A 27193-nucleotide genomic window follows, 5' to 3' on the forward strand; every position below is an offset into this window, starting at 1 on the left:
GATGTGTAGTCGTTTTTAACTCCTCTCTCCATCTTAGTGTTCTACAGTTTTGACGTGGGCATGTATGACCCTAGTTGTCTTGTGCCCTAAAACAAAGCAAAACAACCTAAGGATGGCCAAAACAATAACTGTAAATACCCTAAAACTACAGTAGTAAAAACACACACTGAAGCATGGCAACTCTACCACTCGTACATCATTAGGGGAAAAAAAAGAGAGAGATGCAGAATGGAGCTGATTTGGATACACACAGCCTGAAGTTGTGTGTTGGGTGATTTTGCAGGGTGCGAGGTGATAAGAGTTGATTTGCAGACAGGACTAGAGACAAGATATACTGTTCTGTCATAACCACAAGTGCCGGAATGACACTAGGAAAGATAAGGCGGTGAAATGACGTCAGCCAGTGGTGTGCTGGTTAGGACCGCACCAGTACAGGAGTGACGTCTACAAGAGGAGAATATAAGCACTCCTGCCAGCCTCGGCCGCTCAGTATTGGGACAGTATTTGCAGAGTATTAGCACGGCCTAGCAGAGAGTGCTACGATAGCAGTTAGTAGTGATCCACAAACTGTGTGTCAAACTTGGAAAGGACTCGGATTTATGTTGCATGTTGCCCATCGCTTGCAACACCATTGTTGTTTCAAAGTTAAGTATTGTCAATCTGCTTTATTGAAATAAAACTACTAATGTTACTTGCTTGAATTGTTGCATAGCATTCCGAGAACGCAGCATCCTATAGGCTTCCTATACAAGACAAGTGGGCAGGACCACACACAAACTATGCAGTGCTCTCAATGCAGGATGGATATGTTTTATCAGACAGTGGGTCAATGCATCACTGATGTTACTGTGACCACAGCAAACCATGTTGCAGTATGCAGGCACACTGTCCATTCAGAGCAAAACCCTTATGCAATTGTTCCTGTGTTTTCTTGCACACTTAACAAATTAAAGTGCATTTTTGTAATTATAACTTGATCATTGAAAGTGCATATAGAATATATGTTTACACATTTTTTGCATACACAGCCAAAAAATAGGATATGTTGCTACTCTCAACCACCTTGCTGCTCTGGAATCAATCCAGTCGCAATATTGCTTTCTAATCTTGAAAGTAGGATCAAACTGAGGCGCTTCAGTCCAGAGGATTTCTGTTTCAATTAATGGGTGTGGCTAGTTCTTCAGAGTATTTATTGAGCAACATTAATCTGGCAACCATATTTCATTCAATTAATGCAGGTGCAGTTTCTGCCATGAATAATTAACTAACCTCAGGCAGAGGGATAGCATCACAAACCTTCAACATGGGAAGCTATGTTGCTGCTGATAGTTGTGTGCATGCAGCATATTCTCTTTGGCCATGGGCAGTGTGTAAAACCATTGCAATTGGTTGTAATATCCAAATTCAGTTCTGCATTTCCCACAATATCAATATCGATAACACCACCACTACCACTGAAATGTTGAGATCGAGGAGCAGGCAGCGGTAGTTGCCAGACCAAGAAAATATTTATTCCAAAAACACAATTATTTTATTTTCTTAAGCCATTACTTAAAACAGAATCAAATTGCATCAACAAAATGCCAAGATGCTTACGACAAGATAAACTTCATGCCAAATGGGCACCTAAAAAATGTACGTAAACTGGAGCTCGGGTAGCACAACAAGGAGCAGGCCTCTGTCACCAGAACAGGATGCGCAGTCTGCCTACCTTACTAAGTAAGTTCATTCGGTGACTGGCCATACTATAACATTCCAAAGAAATTTGTTAAAGCATAAAAGTCTCATGCCATGGTATACATAAAAGCAGGTAATTTCATAAGTATTTGAACTCTTAAAAGTCAGAATTGTGAATGAATGCATTAAAATTAGAGATATTAACAAGGCTATTACCTTGTGTGTGTGCGTGTGTGTGTTCGTTACTCTAGCTCATCAAAGGATAACCCCAAAAACTAGCAAGTTTTCTTCCTTTCGTGTGTGCCTACCACGAATCCACTGTTTCTGTTTTTTATTGAGTAGTCTCCTGAAATAATACTCAATAAAGAGGTAACTTCGTAATAAATTTAATATTTAAGTCATCACAAATGACTAAGTATACCTTGTAGCTTGGAACAGAAAAATTTTGCTAATTTTCAGATACATTGTTTAGCACCAAGGAGAAAAGCAATCATTACATTGTTTTTTTAAATGACTGTTAACAAATTGTTTCAGATACACCAGTTGGTGGTGCTCCTCCTGGTAGTACAGCAGAAGATGCTTTCACGGGCTTCCTGAGTGCACCAGCTCCACCACCAACAACAGTGGCTAGCAGCTCCACAGTTGATAACTCTGATGCATCAAAACCTGCAGTGTCACGGCAAGAGGGTGGTCGCTCAGCTGAAGAAGAGAGCTTCTTCAATCAGCCTGCTGCAGGAACACAGGAGAAACGGCAACTCACGAAGGACTCTATTTTAGCACTCTATGGAACAGTTCCTTCTCAACAATTTTCCATTCCTGGTGAGTTGATACTAGGCTTATGTTACATTACTTCTTCGGTTTTGCCATGTTTACTGGGTGTTGCATATCAGCGTGTAGCTTGCTTAAGTCTGCGTAGGAAAAGATCCCCACCCCCAGCATAGTGAAGACAGACAGGAAAAAGATTCCTTTCTACTTCTGTCATGAATTTCCTGGTGTCTTTCAGAATCGAGCAGCTTTTTTGGCCAATAAAAAGAATGAAAGAGGAGAGGAGGAAAGACTTGTTCAGTGATTAGACAGGACTCTTAGGTAACTGGAGAGGCAGTGGGACAGGAAAAAATAAAACAGTAGAAACAAATTATAGGTGGAAATGTCATAACTGTCTAAGGAGTTGTCCAATCCGATACATCAAAACTTTCCCTGTAATTTTTCAAGTAGGTAAAATACACTAGAAGAAATGCACTGTCAAATTTTAGCTGCTAAGGTATACTGAAAGTACACTGCTGTAAAATTAAAGCAGCGAACTATTTCCCTGTCCTGTCTCTAATTCATGATATAAAAATACAAACTGTCAACAGATGTCCTTAAGATCGTGTTCTGCATGTAAGATGGCATTCTGATCAATGGACGACACCAGCAATGATGTCAGGGCACCTATCAAACAGAGTAGTGTTTGCAGGGTAGTCCACCTTCACATTCAGTCACTGTGTACACAGTCACAGTGGGCGAAGTATGGCATAGAGAAGACACCTACAGACTATCTGCTATGGTGGGTCATAGGAAGAAAGGAAGTAGGAGAGTCACAAACTGATGTAGCCTGATGGTTTAATGTGAATCTTTGTGGTGTTTCTCGAATGAAGCGACAGTTTAGAGAGACGAAAACAGTATCCCGGAGACCAGGACAGGACCAACCACTTGTCACATCAGAATGATTGGACCATTATTTGGCTGTAAGGGCACGATGGTACCGTCTTATTACTGCACTGCAACTAGCAACTGAGCTCGCAGCATCCCCTGGCCATGTTGTATCGAGGTAAACAGTGTAAAGAAGGCTTCAGCTGAATGGCTTTTATTGTTGGAGACCTGCTGTCTGTTTACCTCTGGCATGTCTTCACTGAAGAAACATCTAGACTGGAGCATTCAACATGCCAGACTGTCAACCAGTGGGCCCATGTTCTTTTTGGAGATGAGTCGTGATTTGGTCTGGGAGAGTGATTCTCGATGGATTCGCATCTGGAGGGCACATGGAACACGATTTCAGGACCCAAACATTGTGAAGAGAGACCAGTCCTAATGGTGTGGGCAGGGACTATGTTGACCATTTGAACAGCTCTTCATGAAATGGTACAGATGAGTTGGCGAGATTTAAGTGCTGTTAGGTACTGTGAGAAGATCTTGGGATTTCATGCGCGGTTGTTGCGAGGTGCTGTGGGCCCAGACTTAGTATTGATGGACTATAAAGCTCGACCTCTTAGAGCATGGGTGGTTGATGCTTTTTGGAAACAGAAAATATTGCATGCGTGGCATGGCCTGCTTGCTCTCCCAATTTGAATCCCATAAAGCATGTCAGGGATGCATTAAGGAGACAGGTTGCATCAGGTAAGCATCCACCAACTACTCTCAAAGACTTGTGAGCAGCTCTGCAGGAAGAACGGGCCTTATTGCCTCAACATTAAATTGAAGACCTCATTCACAGCATGTCCCATCATAGTCAGGCCTGTTTGATGCCAGATTTGGTCACACCCCATACTGAGCACATTAACAAGTTGTCAGAATGTGTGTGTAATCCGTTAAGTTGGAAAAAATAAAGAACATTTTTGTCTACCATTGTGCATATTGTAGTCGAATGCATTCTGCATTTTTCACATTGTTTGTTCTTTAGTATCGCCTGGTTATGCTGTTTGGTGACAAAATAATCATAATTTTGCAATTTTCCATTTGTTACTCTAATTTTGGACACCAATATATTAAAAAAAAAAAAAAAACTGTTACATAAAGAACCACTTATAACAGTGACATACACAACCCATCGTGCCAACAAATAAGCAGACACAGCAGGAACAAGGGGATGTAGAGCCAAGTCCAGAGTGCACACATTGCAATTTTAAGCACTTAAACCATACCATAAATGTTCTCATGTCATTAGCTTTTTGAATAACTTAAACCACTGCAGATTCAATTGTTACATAAGTGACTAGCTGAGAAAAAAATCAAGGCAGTGCATTATCTTGCATTACAGAGGACCTCCATCAATTGGGACTTCAACTTACTGACAAGAAATATTTTGTAATACTTCCTGTAGTGCAGTTCTTATGATAATTTTTGAATAATATACATTTTTCTGACAGTGAAACAGTTCCTTGTTTGTTCCCTGTAGTCATCATAAAAATGCTAAATGCCTATTGGATGACAAACAAACCTTTTCCTTACACCATGCTTACCTGACAAAAGAAACAATATATGTTGGCACTTTACAATAAGTACTTGATTTATTTAGACTAAACTAGAATGGAGTAAGAAACGTTCATGGTCTTTGTTCAGCAGATTCTGCTGTTTACACGACATAGTTGATCAAATTTGTAAAATGTGGTAATGCAAACTGACAGTGTGGAGACCCACAGAACTTTTGTTAATCTCTCCAGCCAAGAATCAGATGATGGCACTGTGGCAGTACTGAGTAAAGGCCTTAACTTTTCTCCAGCACCACATCTGTCGATACTGGATATTGTTAGAGGAATAAAGCAGTGCGTTAGGCATCTCATATGACACAGCTGAGGATGTGAGACTAACTGCTAGCTGTATTCTAACGAAAACTAAGGCACTGAAATCCAATATTAGCCAGGAGGAACTACATGGCTTGCATTTAGAGGACTTGGTTGTCTTGCCAGCTGTGCCAATGCAATCTTGTACACTGCAGATTACCACCTGAAGGTGCTGCATTTATCAGATGACGATTCATATCAGAATCTTAGTCGTGATCCAACACGGACCATCATTAGAAAGACAAGGAAGTGAACAAAGGAATCCAGTATGCCAGAAGAAGTGACAAAGAAATTAATGCCATTTGCTGTCAGACCTCCCAGTCTCTATGGATTGCTGAAGATACATAAGAAAAAAGTTCCTCTGGGGCCTATAATTAGTGCAACAGTTCACCCACGTACAGACTGGCAAAACATCTGCCAGGGTCATTATCAGCCAAACTGGGACACTGCAAACATCACATTGTTAATGCACAGTGATTCATCTAGACCCACAGGAAAAAAAGGAGGCCAAAATGGCCTAATGGCTATCTGGACATTATCACTTTTTATGAGAGTGTGAGCTAAAGGCATGATGATCAATCTTTTGGCCCAACAGTTTCCATCTGAGATCATCAAGCTGTTCCGCTATACCTTTCTGTACTGCAATGGATTTTATGAGACGATGGATGGCACAGCCGTGGTATCTCCCCTGTCTCTGGCCATCATGAACTTTTTCATGGAGCACTTTGAGTAGCAAGCTCAGAACTCTGCAACCATCTTGCTTCCTACAGTATGTTGATAACACCTTCTCAGTATGGCCTCATGGTGAAAATGCACTGCAGTAGTTCATTGGCCACATCAACTGTGATCATCCCGACATTAAATTTACTGTCGAGGCAGAGAGGGGTGCGTAGTTTCCATTCTTGGATGTTTTAGTTGAACAGAAGACAGGAGGCCGGCTTGGTCATTCAGTGTATAGAAAATCTATGCACACTGGCTGGCACTTAAATGCCAACTGTTTTCACAACCCTGTACACAAGAAAGTGGTACTGAACACATTAGAACAGAGTGCAAAGATTATTGCTGACAACTGTCTGGAGTCTGAATTTCCGTGTTTGAAGTGTATGTTCAGAGAAAACTGTTACAGTAAAAGAGAAGTTGCTTAAGTATTAAAGTGCCCCTGCAGAAGACGCCTCCTAAATTGGCAGAAGAGACAAAGCCAGCTGCATTCTTTCCATACTGTGAAGCAAGTATTAGCAAGAGAGGACGCGTGCTGAAGAGGCGTAGACTGAGACCAATGTTACAGCCCATCTCGAAGACGAGAAAGGTTACCGCCCATTGAAGGCAACATGGGTCTTAAGTGTTTCTAGCGTGTATCATGTACCATGAATGTGGTACCATTTACACTGGTGAAATCATTTGCACTGTTGTCAAGCATTGTGCATTAGTTCTGTGTGAAATATGAATTACATTAAATCTTTTTGTCATTATAAAGATCGAGGGGCCATTATGTTCAGGCCAAGAGTCCAATAAAAGAAAAGAATTATTTTCTGCAAATGGTAACATCGAAAATTATTCTCTCCCAATTTTGCAGACTTTGCCACTTTGATCAAGATCTTTGCAAGTAAACAGCCATGTAAATCAGTTAAATTTTTCAATTTGCTTGGAAATAGGCACACCTTTAATTCTCTTTATTAAAAAACACACATGAATGCTTTTAACTTCACTCTTTTCCTAGTTTAATCCTTTTTCTGTCCATTCCCACAGCACATTCAGCTACACTTACAAAACTTCTAAGTTTATTCTCTGTTATCATCCATCCCCTGATTGATCCTTTAGGTACTCCACAGTCACATGAGAAAGAAGATACTTTCTGTTTCTGTGACATGCTAAAAAGAACACAAACAGTGGTATATTGGGTTTCTACTTCTTCCCCTTCTCTGTCCATCTCCTCCACACCTGCTCTTCATCCTCCCCCCACTCTCTGTCCATCACCTCTTCTGCCTTCTGTCTCCTCCTACCTACCTACCTGTAACACTCTCTCTCTCTCTCTCTCTCTCTCTCTCTCTCTCTCTCTCTCTCTCTCTCTCTCTGTCTGTCTGTCTGTGTGTGTGTGTGTGTGTGTGTGTGTGTGTGTGTGTGTGTGTGTGTGTGTCTCCACACCACCTCTGTCCAACTCCTCTCCCCCCCCCCCCCCCCTCGAAACATGAGTCTCATTTATTGTTGTTGCAGCGTCATATTCCATGGTAGTATTCTTCTCATAAGCCATAAATACAACTTCTGTGTTATTTAAAAACTGACTAAAATCCAATCCCGGGATTGGAATGACTCCTTACCCTCTCCCTTAAAACCCACTTCCTTTCGTCTTCCCCTCTCCTTCCCTCTTTCCTGATGAGGCAACAGTTTGTTGCGAAAGCTTGAATTTTGTGTGTATGTTTGTGTTTGTTTGTGTGTCTATCGACCTGCAATTATTTTTAGATACATATAAAAAGGAAGAATATATTTGGAAGAAAGAAAACAAAACTACACATTTTTCACAGCATCAGTTTTCTTTCTCACAGTTGGTTCTAACTGGAAACATGTTCATTGTTGATTAAAAAAATATATAGCCTTTGTCTGAGTGTTAGAGTATCATTTGAAAATTTGAAGTAAACTGGTCAAGAACTTCTCGAGATTCTTAGTAACAACTTTAAACTAAAATTTGTCTTTATGCAATAGTATAGATAAGTTTCTCATTTCCTAATCTAATTTCCTCAGCATTGCATGGTTTGATTTCATTACATTCCATTATCTTTGTTTTGCTTTTGTTGATGTTTATCATACATCCTCCTTCCAAGACATTGCTCTTTCTATTCAACTGCTTTTTCAAGTTATTTGGTGTCTCTGACACAATTACAATGTCTACAATAATGATGGAAGCTGAAGAAATTAATTAAAATTTGAGCCACAGCTGGGACTTCAATCCAGCTCTCCTTGCTTACTAGACAGATGTGCTAGCCATTTCACCACTGCAGCAGTATAGGTGACACAGCTGCGTAGACTACCCTAGTCCAACGCCATCTCTAACACAAACTTCAGTTCCCCTCTTCAGCTTCTTAGTGACGATCTAAGGAGGGAAAAAACAAGCTGAAGGTGTTATTTGAAGTTTGTGTTAGGAAGGGCATTGGACTACGGTAGTCCATGCAGCTGTGTTCACTATACTGCTGTGGTGTCGTAATGGCTAGTAAGCAAGGAGACCCGGGTTCAAGTCTTGGCTGTGGCACAAATTTTGATTCATTTCTTGTTTCCATCATTATCATAGATAAAAATAAGAATCACATGTCTCAGGGAAAATTTATAGTGTCATCGGCAGATCTGTTTCTATTTTTGTCCCTGAAAGTTGGTTTCTTCTCCAGAATTTCCTATGGTCTCCTTTACTGTATTTTCAATGGACAGGTCAAATAACATTGGGGATAGGCTCCAACCCTGCCTCACTCCCTTCTCAACCACTGCTTTCCTTTCATGTCCTTCGACTCTAACTCCCAGAAGGTTTCTGTACAGGTTCTAGATAACCTTTCACTCCATCTGTTTTATCCTTGCTACCTTCAGAATTCCAAAGATGTATTCCAGTCAACATAGTCAAAAACTTTCTCCAACTCTACAAACGCTGTAAGTGTAGGTTTGCTTTTCTTTAACCTATGTTCTAAAAGACGTTGCAGGGTCAGTATTGCCGCTCGTTGTCGTACATTTCTCAGGAAACCAAACTGATCTTCCTTGAGGTTGGCCTCTACCAGTTATACTCTGTTCTGTAGAACCAAGTAAAGTAATTGTACATGGAAGTTACTCGACCATCATATGTTAAGGTAAAAATTGCCATTTGGTGTTACTCATTGTACACTGTATATTTGTCTGTCTTCTCTTTAAGGTGGGTTTCTACATTTGCAAGTGATATACTGAACCTTTCATTACCATAGGGCTGCAATTACTGAATGTTATTATGTGAAGGATGGTGTACCCAATCCACTTTCAGGCCTCTCGCACTGCATTCATACATTTACCTTGACCACATTCAAATTCCCCCCAGGGGGCTGCCACTCTTTGGCAGGCTCGTGCTTGGCTACCACAGGGCCCCAGCCTTTGCAGCATTTTTTCCCTTCCGTTCTGCATGTCTGTTGTCTTGATATTTCTCCCCTCCCTTGGGGAACATGTTAGGGGTGTTACTGGGAATGTTCTGCATTGTCTGTTGCTGATGCAAGAACAGTGTCACCTTTGTTTTTTGCTCTCTCTTCCTTTCTGTTTTCGTCCTCCTCTCGTTCCTCCACTTTGGCGTCTGACGAGTGGCAGGTGACTGAGTAACACGCAATTCCCAGCCCCAGGTCGACAGGTAGGGTTCGCACGTACCTCCTGGTACAGGCCAGGACCAGGAAGGGGTAATTGCCTGAGCTGCAACCTTCCCAAATCGCTCATTGGTCCCTCTGTCAGGTGTTCGGGTGGTGTGAACAATCACCCCCTTGTGAACCCCCACCCCCCCTCCCCGCCCAGTTGGAAGGAGTGCACCATCGGAGATGCTGGCAAACATGGGGGATTTTCTCGCAATGAGCCAATCTCCTTCATAGTCAACGTCTACAAAACATAAACGTCATGAGGCTGATTGAAAGACCCTTCACACTGCGCCATGGTTCCTCGTGGTCTCACATACTGAAGACGGTCAGTCCTTCCCCACGGTAAATCTGTTCATTATTCAGAAAGGTGTTGTTGCAGTTGCCGGCTCTGTGAAATCCTGCTCTCATTTACAGAATGGCACTTTGCTTTTGGAGAATACTTCTGATTCTCAAACACAACTACTGCTTGCTGCCCCGCTTCTCCATGGCTACCCTGTTCGTGTCTAGACCCATAAAACTGTTGAGTTCTTCCCGTGGTGTTATTTACGGTAGGCTGCTTGACAGTCTGCCCAAGTCCAAAATCAAATCTTACCCTCTGATCAGGGTGACGTTGCCATCCATCATGTAATGAAAAAGGTAGATGCCTCCTTAGTGCCCACCCACACTCTTTGTCTCACCTTTGGTAGAGTGGTTCTTCTGTCCAAGATCAAAGCAGTTCATGAAATTCACAGTCTGGCCGTACATTCTGAACCCGATGCACTGCTACCAGTGGCATTGTTTCAACAATGCTAGAATGTCTTGTCGACACCCAGCCTAATGTGTAATCTGTAGTGGGGATGCGCACGAGGACATTGTCCACCTCCTTCTACCCACTGTATCAACTGCGATGGTGGCCCTGCTGCCACCTCTCGGGATTGTCCCATGTATCTTGATGAGCGAGTTGTCAAAGAGATCCAGGTAGAGGAAAAAGTGCTTTACCCAGTCGCTCGCAAGTTACTGGCTAGTCTCCTGCAATGGAACGTTTATGGCCTTTGGTCCCACATAGAGGAGTTACGACAGCTTTTAGCATCGCAACGTCCCCTTGTACTCTGCCTTCAGAAAACGAAATTGCGCCCTCACGACCAGTTTGAGCATCCACATTTCTTCCCGGTTCATTTTGACCTCCCCCCTGAGGTTGGCATTCCATCTCGTGGGGGCCTCATGCTGCTCATACGGGGTGACTTTCATAGTCAACCCATCTCCCTGACTACTCATCTTCAAGCTGTTGCACCTCCCCTTTTCCTTCCCCACTTGACTTTTTCTCTCTGTACCATTAATGTCTCTCCATCGTTTGATGTCACCAGGGCAGACTTCCTTCAGCTTATTGGAAAGCTACCTCCCCCATTTTTGCTACTCGGTGACTTTAATGTGCATCTTCCCCTTTCAGGTTCTCCCAGGACCTGTCGGAGGTACCCTCTTGGCTGGCCTTAACAAACTCAACCTCTTCTGCCATAACACTAAGGCACCAACTTTCCTTTCAGACTCCTTGCTCGCCTGTTCCCATTTGGACCTATCCTTCTGCACTGTGCCTGAGTTGCTACCTCCCCATGTATGCCGAGAAGTAGATGCCTATCTCTCTGGGGCATCAGGACTCCCGGCAAAGGCCATCCTGCCAGGTGCTCTTTGCTGTGGCTGGGTGGCGCCCATGGGGAGAGCCCCTGGTCGGAGTGGGTGGCATCAGGGCGGATGACCCGCAGTGAAGCATGGTACATCATCTCTCACTGGTGGGCCTTCACCAGCAGTCTCTAAGCGACCGAGGTCTATCCTCAATGGCAAGAAATACGATCAGAGAGCATTTCCCTCCCTGGCCACTCCATGGAAGGAATGTATGGCTAAATAAGGCAGTGAAGTTTATTCCCCCCAGTACCTCGTGTGTACGCAAGTTGATGGTGAATGATTTATGTCGACGAAGCCTCAGTTTTTTGTGGAGCATTTAGAGGACAAGTTCGGGAAGGTGGAGGGCTTGTCCAAAATGCGCTCTGGGTCATTTCTAATCAAAACAGACTCCTCTGCCCAATCATGGAATTTGCTCGCTTGCGACAAGTTGGGGGATGTTTCAGTTACCATCACGCCCCATAAGAGTTTAAACATGGTCCAGGGTATTATACTCCTCAGGGATCTTCTTTTGCAGTCAGACGATGAACTGCGCACCAACCTAGAACGACAAGGTGTTCACTTCGTCCGGTGCATCCATCGGGGTCCGAGGGATAATCAGGTAGTCACCGGTGCCTTCATCTTGGCCTTCAAGGGTGACGCCTTACCCGTAAAAGTCAAGGTGATGGTTTACCTCCAATGCAGTTTTTAAATGCTGGAAGTTTGGGCATATATCATCCCGCTGTACTTCCGGTGTCAAGTGTTGAGATTGTGGGCGTCTTTTGCATCCCAATACTCCACGTGCGCCGCATCCCATCTGTGTTAACTGCAGAGAACACCATTCCCATTGCTCTCCGGACTGTAGGATTTTCCAGAAAGAACAGAAGATAATGGAATATTAGACCCTGGACCTCCTGACCTACACTGAGGCTAAACTGAAATATGAGACACTCCATCCTGTGCCAATGACATCCACCTACACCGCTGCTGCGGCAATGGTTCTACAGTCTCCTGCTTCGTCGCGTACAGTTGGCCCTCTGATCCATCAGAATCCACCTGCTCCCTTGATGGTGGGGGCACTTCTCTCCCTGTCGCTCCTGCTCCATCTACTTCAGGAGCAACACCCCCACAACCATTGGGGATGTCAGTTCCCACTTCCCAGCCGGAGAAGCGTAAGTCTTCGTCGGCTCCTCTCACCAGGAAGGGGTCCCTTGGGGCCCTCCCTTCCCAGGTTCTGACCAGTGGAAAAGCAGACACCCGCCAGTGGCCGAAGCAACCACAGGTCGCTGGTCATAGGGCTTCACGGTCCTCGTGCGTCCCTGAGACTTACCCAGTGATGCCCTCCCAGCCAGAACCACTGAAGGCACAGCATGAAAACCAGAAAAAGAAGGCTCCCGAGAATCCAGACAATGCGGTGGCACCCATCCCACTGCTTCCTACAAGCTCAGAGTCTGAGGAGGAGGTAGATATACTGGCATCCGCTGAGGACCTAGATCTCGCCGGACCCTCGGACACCATGGATGTTACTCGCGCAGGTACTCAGTCAGTGGCAGCAGGTGATCCAGCGGTGTAATCTGCCTCCCCAGTCCCTTCACGCCTTTCTCAGCCATGGACAATGTCCTCCTCCAGTGGAACGGCAGTGGTTTCTTCCTCCACCTTGCTGAGCTCCGACAACTTCTCAGCCTTCACCCTTTCCTCTGCATTGCTCTTCAAGAAACTTGGTTTCCGGCAATTTGAACCCCCACCCTCCGTGGCTATCGGGGTTATTATAGGAACCGGGCAGCTTATGAAAGGGTATTTGGTGGTGTCTGCATTTACGTCCTTCACTCCCTTCATAGCAAGTCTGTCCCTCTACAAACACCTTTAGAGGCTGTTGCTGTTCAGGTGTGGACGCCTCAGGCTGTTACTGTCTGCAGGATCTATCTTCCACCGGATGGTGATGTCCCACAGCATGTCCTGGCTTCGCTGATAGCCCAATTGCCACCACCTTTTCTGCTACTGGGCGACTTCAACGCCCATAACCCTCTGTGGGGTGGATCAGTGGCTACAGGCAGAGGCGCCACCGTTGAGCATGTAGTGGCACAGCTCGACCTTTCCCTTTTAAATGATGGTGCCTTCACACATTTCAGTGTGGCGCATGGCACGTACTCAGTCATCGACCTTTCGATCTGCAGCGCTAGCCTCTTCGCATCTGTCCAATGGAGTGTGCATGACGACTTGTGTAGTAGTGACCACTTTCCGATCTCTCTGCCGCTGCCACAGCGTCGCTCTTCTGGGTGCACCTGCAGGTGGGCTATGAATAAGGCTGACTGGGACTTGTTCTCCTCCATTGTCACTTTTGAGCCTCTTTCCAATGACGCCATTGAAGCGGTGGTTCACTCGGTCACCACCGGCATCATCACTGCCACAAAATCTGCCATTCCCTGTTCTTCTGGGGCCCCTCGGCAGAGTACTGTGCCTTGGTGGTCACCTGAGATCACTGAGGCATTTAAAGATGGCAGGCAGGATCTCCAGTGTCACAAGCGGCATCCCTCATTGGAACACCTCATCGCCTTTAAACGGCATCATGCGCGGGCCCGCCGCATCATTCGCCAACATAAGCAGGAGTGCTGGGAAAGGTAGTCTCCACCATTGGCCTCCATATCTCTACATCACAGGTTTGGGCCAAGATTAGGCAACTCTACGGGTATCGGTCCCGCGTCAGCGTCTCTGCGCTTTCACTAAATGGAGCAGTTTGTAGTAACTCTGACACAATTGCAAACCACTTAGCAGAGCATTTTGCTCAGAGTTCCGCTTCTGCGAATTATCCATTGGCCTTCCGCTCCATGAGAGAGCGGTTGGAACCTCGGCGCCTTTTATTTCACGTGCGCCACCCTGAATCGTACAGTGCTCCGTTCAGTGAGTGAGAATTCCAAAGTGCCCTAGCCACTTGCCCTGATACGGCTCCCAGGCCAGATTGCGTCCACTGTCAGATGCTCAAACACCTCTCGGACTACCAGTGACGCTTCCTAGACTTTTACAACCGTATCTGGGTTGGGGGTGAGTTCCCGTCGCAATGGCAGGACAGCACTGTAATCCCCGTTATGCAACCTGGCAAGAACCCACTGGAGGAGGACAGCTAACGCCCCATTAGCCTCACCAATGTTCTTCGCAAGTAGCTCGAACGCATGATGAGCCGGTGGTTGAGTTGGCTACTTGAGTCTCGGGGCCTTCTGGCTCTGTCTCAGGGTGAGTTCCGTAAGGGCCACTCTGCCCCCGATAATCTTGTGTGCCTGGAGTCTGCCATCCGTATGGCCTTTGCGCGCCGTCATCACCTGGTCGCTGTCTTCTTCGACATGAGGAAGGCGTATGATACAACATGGCGACATCACATCCTCTCTATGCTTCATGGTTGGGGTCTTCGGGGTCCACTCCCAATTTTCATTCACAATTTTTTGTGGCTTCGTTCCTTCCGAGTGCAAGTTGCGGCCTCCTATAGCTCCTCCAGAGTTCAGGAGAATGGGGTCCCACAAGGATCTGTCTTAAGTGTGTGCCTCTTTTTAATTGCAATCAATGGGCTTGCTGCGGCGGTGGGAGTGTCTGTCTGTTTCCTTGTATGCTGACGACTTCTGCCTATAATATAGCTCCACTGGCATTGTGGCTGCTGAACGGCAGCTGCAGGGCGCTATCCGCAAGGTGCAGTCTTGAGCTGTAGCACATGGCTTCCAGTTTTCGGCTGCCAAGACCTGCATTATGCATTTCTGCCGGTGATGCACTGTTCACTCTTAGCCACAGCTTTATCTTGATGGCAAACCTCTTGCTGTGGTGGAGACACCAGTTTTTGGGTGTGGTTTTTGATGCCCGGTTGACTTGGCTCCCTCATATTCGGCTGCTTAAACAGATGTGTGGGCGGCATCTTAATGCTCTGCGTTGCTTGAGCCACACCAGCTGGGGAGCCGATCGGTCTACCCTCTTACGGCTCTACCAGGTGTTAATTCAGTCCCGTCTGGATTATGGAAGCCTGGCTTATGGTTCAGCATCCCCTTCCGCGTTGCGGGTGCTGGACCTTATCGTTCACAGTGGGACCTGACTTGCCACAGGAGCTTTTCAGACAAGCCCTGTGAACAGCATACTTGTGGGGGCAGGTGTCCCTCCACTGCGGTTCCGGTGCCAACGTTTACTGGCTGCTTATACTACACTCGTTTGTAGCTTGCTTGGGCATTCCAGTTATCATCTCCTGTTCCCTCAGTCTGTCGTCCATCTCTCAGAATGCCAGCCTCGGTCGGGTTGTATGATCACAGTTCACGTCAGAGCTCTTCTCCCTGGGGTTGGGTTTTTCCCTCTTCCACTTCTTTTCCGGGCCCCTCTACGTACACCACCGTGGTGTGTGCCCTACCCATGCCTTCGGCTCGATTTGGTACAGGGCCCGGAGGACTCGGTCCCTCCTGCGGTCTCCCTTTTTTCAGTCCTTGCCACATTTCATGGCATGACGTGGTCTGTACTGACAGTTCGATGGTTGCTGGTCATGTCGGTTATGCTCTCACTCTAGAGGATCATTACGAACAATACTCATTGCTGGCTGGCTGCAGTATTTCACTGCCGAGCTGGTCGCCATCTTTCGTGCCCTAGAGTACATCCGTTCCTGCTCGGGTGAGTCCTCCATTATCTTTAGTGACTCCCTGAGCGGTTTACAAGCTATCGACCAGTGTTTCCCTCGCTCTCACCTGGTGATGGCTATCCGGGAGTCAGTCCTTACTCCTGCCCGTTGCGGCTGCTCTGTGGTCTTTGTGTGGACACCAGGTCATATCGGCATCCCAGGAAATGAACATGTTGATGTGCTGGCCAAACAGGCTGTCAGTGCACCAGCCTTATCGATTGGCCTTTTGACGAGTGACCTCAGATCCGATTTGTAGCAAAAGTTACTTCGCACCTGGGGTGAAGAATGGTGCTCCATGCCTTCACCCAACCAACTTCGGGTCATCAAGGAGGCTACTGGTGCATGGCGCTGCTCCTTGATGACATAACTGCCGGCTGCACATTGGGCACACCCGGATGACGCACACCCACTTATCGCGCCATGAGGACCCACCTCTATGTCGCCGCGGATCCGTTTTGACGGTGGTCCATATTCTGTTGGCCTGTCCCCTTTTAACTGCACTCAGGTAAACGTTTGCACTGCAAGATATGCCCCCTGCCCTTTTAACAGATGACACTGCCATGGCAGGCTTAATTTTGCGTTTTATTTGGGCAGGGGGCCTTTATCACTTGATCTAAGTGTTTGTCCCCTTTTTTTTTTAAGTCTGTGCTTTAGCCTACGATTTTAGACTGGGATTTTAGTGTGTTTCTTGGTGGTTGGCTTTTCCTTTTTTGTCTCTCTGGTCGGCCAACCACTGTCACACTCTGTGTGGTTCAAATGGCTCTGAGCACTATGGGACTTAACTGCTGAGGTCATCAGTCCCCTAGAACTTAGAACTACTTAAACCTAACTAACCTAAGAACATCACACACAACCATGCCCAAGGCAGGATTCGAACCTGCGACCGTAGCGGGTGCGGGGTTCCAGACTGTAGTGGCTAGAACCACTCGCCCACTCCGGCCGGCCACTCTGAGATTTTTAATTCCTTTTGTCTGGTCTCAGTCTGAGTCTTTCTTGTCCTGTGTCTTCTCTTGTAATCTCCATTTTTGGTTTTTATTCTTTGTGGGTGTTTGAAGTTTTTGGAAAAAGGGACCAACGGCCCTAGCAGTCTGGTCCGTTCAATCACATAAACCAACCAACCAACCTTCTGCACTGCCCAGCTTGCCCATCATCTTGAGTGGTCCATTCTTTCCGACACCTGCTCGAGCGACTATTTCCCATGTGCTATCCATTTCCTGACTCCTAGCCCACCTGCATGCACACCCAAATGGCAGTTTACTAAGGCTGACTAGCAGCTTTACTTCTCCCTGGCGACCTTCAAAGAACAAGATTTCTCCAGTTGTGATGACCAGGTGGAATATCTCACAAGCGTTATCCTTACTGCCACAGAACATTCCATTCCTTGCACCTCATCTTTACCACGTCATGTCCCAGTCCCTTGGTGGACTGAGGCATGCCACGACGCATTTCACAAACAGACATGACTTCGCATTTTCAACAGTCATCCTACAATGGCAAACTGCATTCATTATAAACAGATGCGTGCAAAGTGTTCTTAGGGATAGCAAAAGTCCTAGCAGGATTTCGTTCATTAGTTGTTTCATCAGTTCCACCCGTTCTTATGTAATGTAGGCCAACCTCTGACGGCTCTTTGGGACCAAGATCCATTCCCCAATTTCCAGCCTGACAGTAGCAGACGATGGCATCGTGGTCCCAATTGCTATCTCCAACACCTTGGGTCACCATTTAGAGCTCTTCCCACTATTACTTTACCTTCCTCCATCGGAAACAAGCAGAGGAGGCTCGGGCGATACCCTTCTCTTCCCCGAATCATGTGCGATACAATGCTGCCTTTACTATGAGGGAGCTAGATCGTGCTTTCAGTAGTTCATCCCATTCTTCCACCCCAAGGCCAGATGCCATCCACATTCATATGTTGCTGCACCTTTCTCCTGCGGGCAAGCACTTCCTGCTTAACACGTACAACCGCATTTGGGCAGAGGGCACATTTCCCAAATCCTGGCATGAACTCACCATCATACCCATACCTAAGCCCTGTAAGGACAAAAACATTCCTTCTAGCTACTGCGCCATCTCTCTTACCAGCGGTGTTTGCAAGGTGATGGAATGTATGATTCATGTCCTTCTGGTATGGTGGCTAGAGCCTCGCAATTTACTGACGGATGCACAGTGTGGATTTAGAGTGCGGCTTTCTGCAGTTGATCATCTCGTTACTTTGTCCACTCACATCATGAATAGTTTTGTGTGGAATTCCCAGACTGTGGCTGTGTTTTTCGATTTGGAGAAGGCTTAAGATACCTATTGGAGAACTATTATCCTCCATACTCTTTACACGTGGGGCTTCTGTGGTCGCCTGCCCTGTTTCCTTCAGCCATTTTTAAAAGACTAAGTTTTCGAGATGTGTGTGGGTTCTGCATTGTAGGACACATTTATCCAGGAAAACGGTGTGCCTCAGGGTTCCGTCCTGAGTATTGTCCTCTTTGCTATCGCCATTAACCCTATAATAGCCTCTCTCCCACTGGGCATCTTCGGCTCCCTTTTTGTTGTTGATTTTGCCGTGTATTGCTGTTCTCCACAGACCTGTCTCACTGAGCGGCATCTTGAGCGATGTCGTGATCGTCTTTACTCCTGGAGCATCGACAATGGCTTTCATTTTTCGACTGACAAAACTGTCTGTATGAATTTCTGGTGACTTAATAGTTTTCTGCCACCATCTTGGGCCAGTTGCCCTTCCGCTAGTTGAAACTACGAAATTCCTGGGGCTTAAGCTTGATAGGAAACACGCTTGGTCCTCCCATGAGTCTCACCTTGCAGCCTGCTGTACTCGGTTCCTCAGCATCTTACGTGTCCTCGATGGTACTTTCTGGGGTGCCAATCGAACTACCCTCCTCCATTTGTACCGGTCCCTTATCAGCTTGAAACTTGACTATGGGTGCTGTGTTCATGCGTCTGCACACCCATCCCTCTTAAGCCGTCTCAACACTATCCACCATTGTGGTATCTGTTTGCCCACTGGTGCCTTTTACACGAGCCCAGCTGAGAGTCTGTATGCTGAAGCTGCTGAACTATCACTGTCATACTGCCGTGACTTTCTCCTCAGCAGGTATGCGTGCCGTTTGTCTGCAATGCACGGCCACCCGTCCTATGCCACCTTCTTCGTTGATTCCTTTGATCACCAGTATGGGGTGTGTCCCTCTTGTGTTACCTCCTGGAGTCTGCTTTTGGCACTTGATGCAGCGGCTTAACTTCACTCTACCTGCAGCTTTCCCAGTTTGCGTGAACCCTCACTGTGGGTTCATGAAGTGGCCCTTGTTAATCTTTGCCTTCATTTGCTTCATAAGGACACTACTCCATCCTTCGCCTATCGCCTTCAGTTTCATGACCTTTGCATGGAACTTCGCAGTAGTATCTTTGTATACACTGATTACTCAGACTTATCATGGGGTCGGGTGTGCCTTAATCGTTGGCACCCATGACTTACGGTATTGGCTTCTGGCACACTGCTCAGTATTTATAGCAGAGCTCTTCGCCCTGTACCAGGCCAAGGAGTACATTCAGCAACACAACCTTTTCAACTGTGTCCTCTGCTCAGACTCGCTCAATGCCCTGTACAGCGCCCATCCCTTAGTGCAGCGGATCTAGGAAAACTGTCACTTGCTCAGTCTTGGTGGAACCACTGTGATGTTCATGTGGTATTTTTGGTCACGTGGGTCTGCCGGGAAACGAGGCTGCTGGTGCTGCTGCCAAGGCTGCAGTCATCGTACCTCAGCCGGCCAGGCCGGCTTAACTTCACTCTACCTGCAGCTTTCCCAGTTTGCGTGAACCCTCACTGTGGGTTCATGAAGTGGCCCTTGTTAATCTTTGCCTTCATTTGCTTCATAAGGACACTACTCCATCCTTCGCCTATCGCCTTCAGTTTCATGACCTTTGCATGGAACTTCGCAGTAGTATCTTTGTATACACTGATTACTCAGACTGATCATGGGGTCGGGTGTGCCTTAATCGTTGGCACCCATGACTTACGGTATTGGCTTCTGGCACACTGCTCAGTATTTATAGCAGAGCTCTTCGCCCTGTACCAGGCCAAGGAGTACATTCAGCAACACAACCTTTTCAACTGTGTCCTCTGCTCAGACTCGCTCAATGCCCTGTACAGCGCCCATCCCTTAGTGCAGCGGATCTAGGAAAACTGTCACTTGCTCAGTCTTGGTGGAACCACTGTGATGTTCATGTGGTATTTTTGGTCACGTGGGTCTGCCGGGAAACGAGGCTGCTGGCGCTGCTGCCAAGGCTGCAGTCATCGTACCTCAGCCGGCCAGGTCCTATATTCCTTCTGATGATGTCTGTGTTGCTGTCTGTCAAGAAGTGGTGTCCCTTTGTCATCACCAATGGTCCTCCCTTCACGGGAATAAGCTCTGGCTTATTAAGCTTCTCCCAGCGGCTTGGACGACCTCCTCTCAGCCCTCCCACTGGGAGGAGGTCATTTTAACTACGCTGCGTATTGGGCACTGCCTTCTTAGCCTGGGGGACTGATGACCTTTGCTGTTTAGTCCCCCTTAAACATCCCAACCACCACCACCACCTTTTTAGCCATCTTCATTTGATAAGTGGCACTACCCCACCACTTTGTACACATTGTGCCCAAGTTTTAACTGTCCACCACTTCCTGACGGGAAGTCCATTTATTTACCATTTACGTTCCTGGTTGGGTTTGCTGTCTGAGTTATCGGTCATTTTAGCAAATGAAGCGCAGGCTGTCGGCAACATTTTACTTTTCATCTGCCAAAGCAATATGGCGAAGGCCATTTAATTTTTAGTTTTGTACCTTCGTTTTTTTTATGGTGCCTATTTTAGCCCTTTTTCCACATTTTTGTCTTAGCAGTCTTCTATTATGTCAATTGGGACTGACACACAGTCGTTTTTTAACTCCTCTGTCTTCGTGTTCTATAGTTTTGACTTGGGCGCTTATGATGGCACTTGTTTTTTGTGCCCTGTAGCAAAACAAAATCAAAACCAAACCACATTTAAATTGGCAAAATTTTTTTCAAAGCACTTGCAAGTCAACATTTAAGTTAACTGGCAAAATAGTAAACTGTTCACTAAATAAGACAAAAATTATGGCGCAATATGAAGTATTGATGCTATGTTCATTTGCTGTGTAAATTCGGAGAATACGATGTTCTGATATACTTTTACATGATGGAAAGATATAACAAATGTAATAAATAAAGAAATAAAATAGATCAAACAGTGGAAAATCCAGGATGGAATGTAACAGTATTATGAAAAGGAAATCTGCCATTCAACATATAGCAGAGATGCTGAGTCGCAGGTAGGCACAACAAAAAGACCGTCACAAATAAGCTTCCGGCCAGTAAGGCCTTCATCAAAAACAGTGCGCACACGCACGCACGCACACACACAAGTGCAGTTTCTAGCAGCTGAAGCCACACACGAAATAGATAGATATGTAGCTTTCAGTGCAGATAGCTGAAATGCAATGATGTCATGTGAGATATTATATGTTGAAATTGTGTACAATATTTAAAAATTTTTAGTGCAGAGTTTCATTGTGAAAGTATGTAGTCACTGTACATTATTAACTTTTGTTGTTTTAAAAATATTGAAATATTGTTGTCATTGCATGTGCCTCATTTTTCTAAGACTGCAGATGTACTCAGATTTGCTTTAATATTTGGTTGTAAATTATTAGAGACTCCCAAAGAGCTGTAAGAAGCCATCTTTCAGCTTGTCTCAAAGTCCACCATTGCTTGATAGTTCCACATTCTGCTAAGCAAGCTACTATTGTCCTTCTCCCCTCTTGGGATTTTCCCATATCCAGCTACACTGTTAGTCTTCATCCCTTGCAGGTATGGAGCGGATGCTGCAGCATGCGCTGAGCCCCAGGCCCACTAGCATTCAGTCGTACATCAAATTCACCATACATCATAGCAATTCCAGGCAGCTGATTCTCACCTACATACTTTAAACGTTACTGTGTCTGCCTGCTGTATCCATTCTCTGCAGCCGCTCAGCAGTACTTGCATGCACAAAGAACCTGGAAGCCTCTGTTACGTGTGCCCGAGATTACAAAATTTCCAGTAGGGGTGCAGATTATACTGGGCAAGCTGACCTGTTGAGTTTGCAAGGTGCCACTATCTGGGACTGGGAAAGTGAGTTGCTGAACTCAACAGGTAGATAAAAACAGCAATCAGCATGTTTTAGCTGTTCAGAAAATACAGTAAAAGACGCTCATGTTCAGAAAAAAAGAAACAGAACACTTTGAATGACTAGAGATAGGACGTTCATATTCACAGGATGTGTACATTAGTATTTTCTGCAGAAATGATTAGCATATCAGTCTTCTCAGTTCAGTGTGTGTCCTGTTGCCCAGTAGGCACAGGGTCCAACATGGGCCCTTATAACTAGTTCCATGCTTCATGGCCCATTGCACCAGAGCCTATGAAGATGCAGATCTGTCCTTGTCATTTGGATGAAGTGTCAATCTTCTCGGGAAGTGGTCTGGGTGGTGTGACCTCTCCCATCTCATTGTGTTCTACGGCCTTCCATGAACCAATCTGCAAACACCCACTTCACTGCCAAAACACTTCATCCCACATAGGCAGCAACTTCCTAGATGGATGCATCACATTCTCTCATGCCAACAATGCGCCTTCTTTCAAACTCTGATTTGACGGTACAGTTCGCTCATGTGTCCAGAAGGCATCCTGCATGTCTGCTAAAGTCACACTGATCCATTGCCTCCGGTTTATAGCAATTAATACTGATAGGTGCTGTTAAACCATGATATCAATGTTGACCTTGAACCTACAGGCCTACATGGTTGAAATGCGACTCATTTCTGCAGAATATGCTAATGTACATATACTGTTAATATGAACGTCCTATCTCTAGTTGTTCAAGGCGTGCTCTTTTTTTCTGAATGCAAGTGTATCCTAAACTCGTCCAGTTTCTTTTGTATGATATGTAACTAAATTCACTTCATTCACATTCTGTAGTGGCTGACTTAGATGTAATATAGATATACCCAGAAAAGTGACAAATGTTTACACTTTTGGTGGCGATGGTGGTTCTTCAGTCTGAAGACTGGTGTGAAGAAGTTCCACTTGCTAATCTGTCTTATGCCAGCCTCTTAATCTCTGCATAAGTATGTCAGACTATATCAATGGGAAATTAACTTACTGTAGTTGAGTTGTGGTCTTCCTCTGCAATTTTCAATTCCTGGGTTTTCGCCTATAACAACATTGACTAGTCGTTGATGTGTGTCAGGCTGTGTCCTATCAACAGACCCCTTCTTTTTGTCAAATTGTACCCCAAAGTTATTTTCTCCCCAACTCTGTTTAATCCATCATTAGTTATTTAGTATACCCGTCAGCAGTAATCTTCAGCATTTTTCCTGGTAATTCAGCTCAAAAACTGTCATAATTTTTGTCTGTAATGCTTATAGTCCATGTTTCACTTCCATATAAGGCTACACTTCAGACAACCACAACACTTAAGTTCTTATTTTTTGTTACAGTTATTTATCTTCTTTATAAATTATGTTACTTCTATTGCCAGCCTGCATTTTCCATTCTAATCTCGCTGCAGAAACAACAAACAACTTCTACTCCTAATGTCTCATTTCCTAAACCACTGCCTTCAACATCACCTGAATTAATTATATCCTTATTTTAGTTTCATTGATGTTCATATTATATCCTCTTAAAGACATTGTATGTTCCAAACTTTAATTCTGTGTCTGAACTACTTCTTGTTTACCTTATTGCATGTTCATGTGTACTCGTGGAAAGACATGGGGCAAGGCTGCAGCCTCACCTCACTGTTAGCTACTTTTGCCTCCCTTTCGTATCATTAAACTTAAATAATTATAGTCCCATTACTGTAAAAGTTGTGGGTAATTTTTTTCTAGTGTAGTTTATTCCCTCTAACTTCAGAATTTCAAAGTGTGTTCCAGTTAATGTTGCCAAGTGCCTTTTTCAAATCTGAAATTGCTATAAATGTAGGTTTGCCTTTCTTCAGTGTGTGCTTTAAGAGAAGGCTTAGGCTCCACTTTTGCCTCCAGTGTTCGTACATTTCTTCAGAACACAATCTTATTTATCCCCACGGCCAGCTTCTACAGATTTTCAATTCTTCTGTGAATAATTTGTATTGTTATTTTGCAACCATGACTTGCTGAAATGATTGTTTGATAGTATTCAGACCTGTCAGCCATCTGTGTCCTGTAGTATTTGGATTACCACATTCCTCTTGAAGTCTGAGGGTATTTTGTCTATCATATACCCTACATACCAAGCGGATTAGATATGTCAAGGCAGATTTTCTCAAGGATCACAATAATTCTTAGGAAGTGTTTTTTTACTCAAGGTAGTTTCTTTTATGTATATTCTGGTAATAGATCACAATATTTCATGCTAGGTAATTAATTTTGGTCTGTGATTATGACCATCTTCAAAACATGGATGTATAACATTTTTACAACAGCATCAAACCAACATATATAAATACAGTACAGGCAGTGTGTAATAATAAAATTGTAGCAGTTTTATGTAAAAATTGGAATACAACCTGCAAGTGACACAAGCAGGCATGTTGAGTCTACACATAATCTTAGCAGACTAAATAGGTATTCCAAATACCTTGTTTGGACTAGAGTTTTTTCCAGTCAACTATCAAATTTTTCTTGCAGTGTCATATTTTAACTTTATTTACTTTCTCTTCCCTGTCTATAATGTTGCCTTGTAGTTTATTTCCCTTGTGTAGGTATCTAAAAATTCCTTCCTCCTTTCAGCATTCCCTTTTCACTTAGTACTAGCTTGTACTAAGTCTGAGCGTGATGTTTAGAAAGCTGCTTTCCTTTCCTCCAAATTTTTATTTTTCTGTATGCAGCATCTATCTTTCCCAGTGGCATACACACTTCCACAGCTTTGCATTTCTTCCTGCTTTGATGTTTTGGACTTCTTGCCCATCTCATTGTATAGAAGCTGATATTCCTTTTTGCCTGCTTCATTTGTTGCATTTTTTTGCTTCTGTCTGTTAAATACAGTCTCCCATGTGTAACCAAAGGTTTCTACTGGGCCTTGTCTTTTTGCCTGTTTGATCCTCTGCTGCCATCACAGTTTCATTTCACATAGCTACCCAGTCATCTTTAATTGCATTCCTTTCCACTTTTTTCAATAGTTGCATAATGCTCATTTTGAAACTTGTTTTCCCCATGTTGCATCTCTTCAGCTCCATGTCATTCCTATAGGAAACAAAGCAGGGACATCTATATCTATACTATACAAGTGACCTTCCAGTTCATTGCAAAAATTGCTTAATCGCCACTATCATTACATGTCATCATTGCAGTGTCTGTCGCAGGAGTTGCATGCACGTTTCCAAGACATTCTCACAATTATTAAATAAACAGATGTCCAAGCACATTTTTTGTGGGATTTTTCCCTTTCTCCTCCACTGAGAGTGAGAGTGTGTGTAAGCATATCCCTAAGTATAAGTGTGGCTTCAGCTGCCAGAGACCACAGCCGCATGTGTGTGTCATCTATTTTTTGACAAAGGCCTTGTTGACCAAAAGCTTATTCGTGACAATCTTTTTGTTGTGCCTATCTGTGACTCAGCATCTCCACTGTGTGGTGATTAGCAACTGTCCTTTTTATAATATTGTGACTAAGTGTAAGATTTATTTGAACCCTATAAGAGTCAAAAATGGTTTTATCCAGTGCAATAATGAAATACATGTCAGTGTGATCTCTTTGTAAGTCGTAATCAATAAAATGCTCAATGTCTGCAGGAAATGTGCAAAGTCAACTTCTGTTAGTCAACATATCCCCTCAGGAGGAAGAAATTTCACAGAGGACTGGGGTTCACAACCACTTCAGATCTCAAACTTCAGACTATGCATGTAAATTCAATTTGCAGCCACATCAGTATCTGTCAGTTGCACAATGTTCATGAAACACTTAAAGCACAGGTAAACAGTCTGCCTTACGTGCTGCATCTGCACTTCTGAGTCTCCTCCAAATTCTGAATCATCTGTGTTCTCTTACACCGTCTCTTCCCAGCAGTTTATTACATTCCCAGCCAGAGTTTCATATGTTGTGGAACAATGACACTTCAATAAAGATCTAAAAATAATAATCTCAAATATCAGTATGTTAACCTTAACTATAAGAATCAACCAAAAATGAGTGAATAATATGCCTGTCACATTGTAAGTGTGTGGATAAACGGTTTTCGCCATTTTACATGCTTTCAGTAATCATTTTATATGCACACTGCCGGAAATATTTACATTATCCAGGGTGTATATGTGGCCAAAGGGGAAAAAATCCTTCGAATTTCCCTGGTGAAAAATTCGCTTTTCCCTGGGTGGATTGGGTGAAAATTCACTTTTCCTCTCAGTGAAAGTACATTTTTTCAGTGTTAAGTGACAACATACAAGGGTTATTTAGAAAGTAGGGAACATTTCCGTCTGACACCCCTAGGTGCGTGCCGATCGTGTATATTTTGGTATGTGCATACTTGGCAGCTCATTCGGTATCCATTTGTGACAGCAGGAACGTCTCTGAGAGTCTGGTTTTTGTCGATGTTCGAATTTGAAATGTGCACTGCAATTGAAAATCCTGCCAGTTGTGAGGTGCAGTCTGTGATAAAGTTTTTGTTGGCAAAAAATCTAAAACCTATAGAAATTTAACGTGAACTGTGTGGAGTATACGGAAACAACATAATGAGTGACTGTTCCTTCCAGAAATGGTGCATTCAGTTTAAAACTGGCTGGACCAACATTCATGAAGAAAAGAAGTGGACACCTGAGCATTGTGACTGATGATCTTGTTGCCAAAGTTGATGAAACGATTCGTGAAAACCCTCGCTTCACAATAACGGAGCTTGTGCTTTCTTTTCCACAAGTTTCATGGACTTTGTTGTTTGAAATTGTCACTCAAAAGCTAGGCTACCACAAGTTTTGTGCACGATGGGTGCCCAAAATGCTTACAGAGCACCGTAAACAACAAATGGGGACAATGTTGATATTTCTGGAGGCCTACCACAAACGTGGTGGTTCGTTACTGGATCGAATTGTAACCGGTGACGATACTTGGGTGAAACACGTCAATTGGGAGTCATAATTACAGTCCATGGAGTGGGGGGGGGGGGGGGGGGCGGCACATGAGGTTCTCCCCCCCCCCCAAAAAAAAAAAAAAAAAAAAAAAAAAAAAAAAAAAAAAAAAAAAAAAAAAAAAAAAAAAAAAACCAAGGTGATGATTGCAAACCTTGTGATCAAGGAAGTTGATGGCGACAGTGTTTTGGGATAGGCAGGGTGTGCTTCTTATTGATTTTCTCAAACGTGG

At 44.5% G+C, this 27193-nt stretch overlaps 1 protein-coding gene across 2 annotated transcripts in view; it reads left to right on the forward strand.

Moving 5' to 3' along the window:
- The window catches only part of LOC126416145 (stromal membrane-associated protein 1), a 142970-nt gene that overhangs the window by 67390 nt on the left and 48387 nt on the right, over positions 1-27193 (forward strand). For both annotated transcript variants that reach the window (XM_050083693.1, XM_050083694.1), the window contains exon 5: positions 2212-2496. In XM_050083693.1, the coding sequence (XP_049939650.1) occupies positions 2212-2496 (285 nt within the window). The remainder of the gene's footprint in view (positions 1-2211; positions 2497-27193) is intronic.

Source organism: Schistocerca serialis, chromosome 8 (genome assembly GCF_023864345.2).
Source record: "Schistocerca serialis cubense isolate TAMUIC-IGC-003099 chromosome 8, iqSchSeri2.2, whole genome shotgun sequence".
Taxonomy (NCBI): Eukaryota; Metazoa; Arthropoda; class Insecta; order Orthoptera; family Acrididae; genus Schistocerca; species Schistocerca serialis.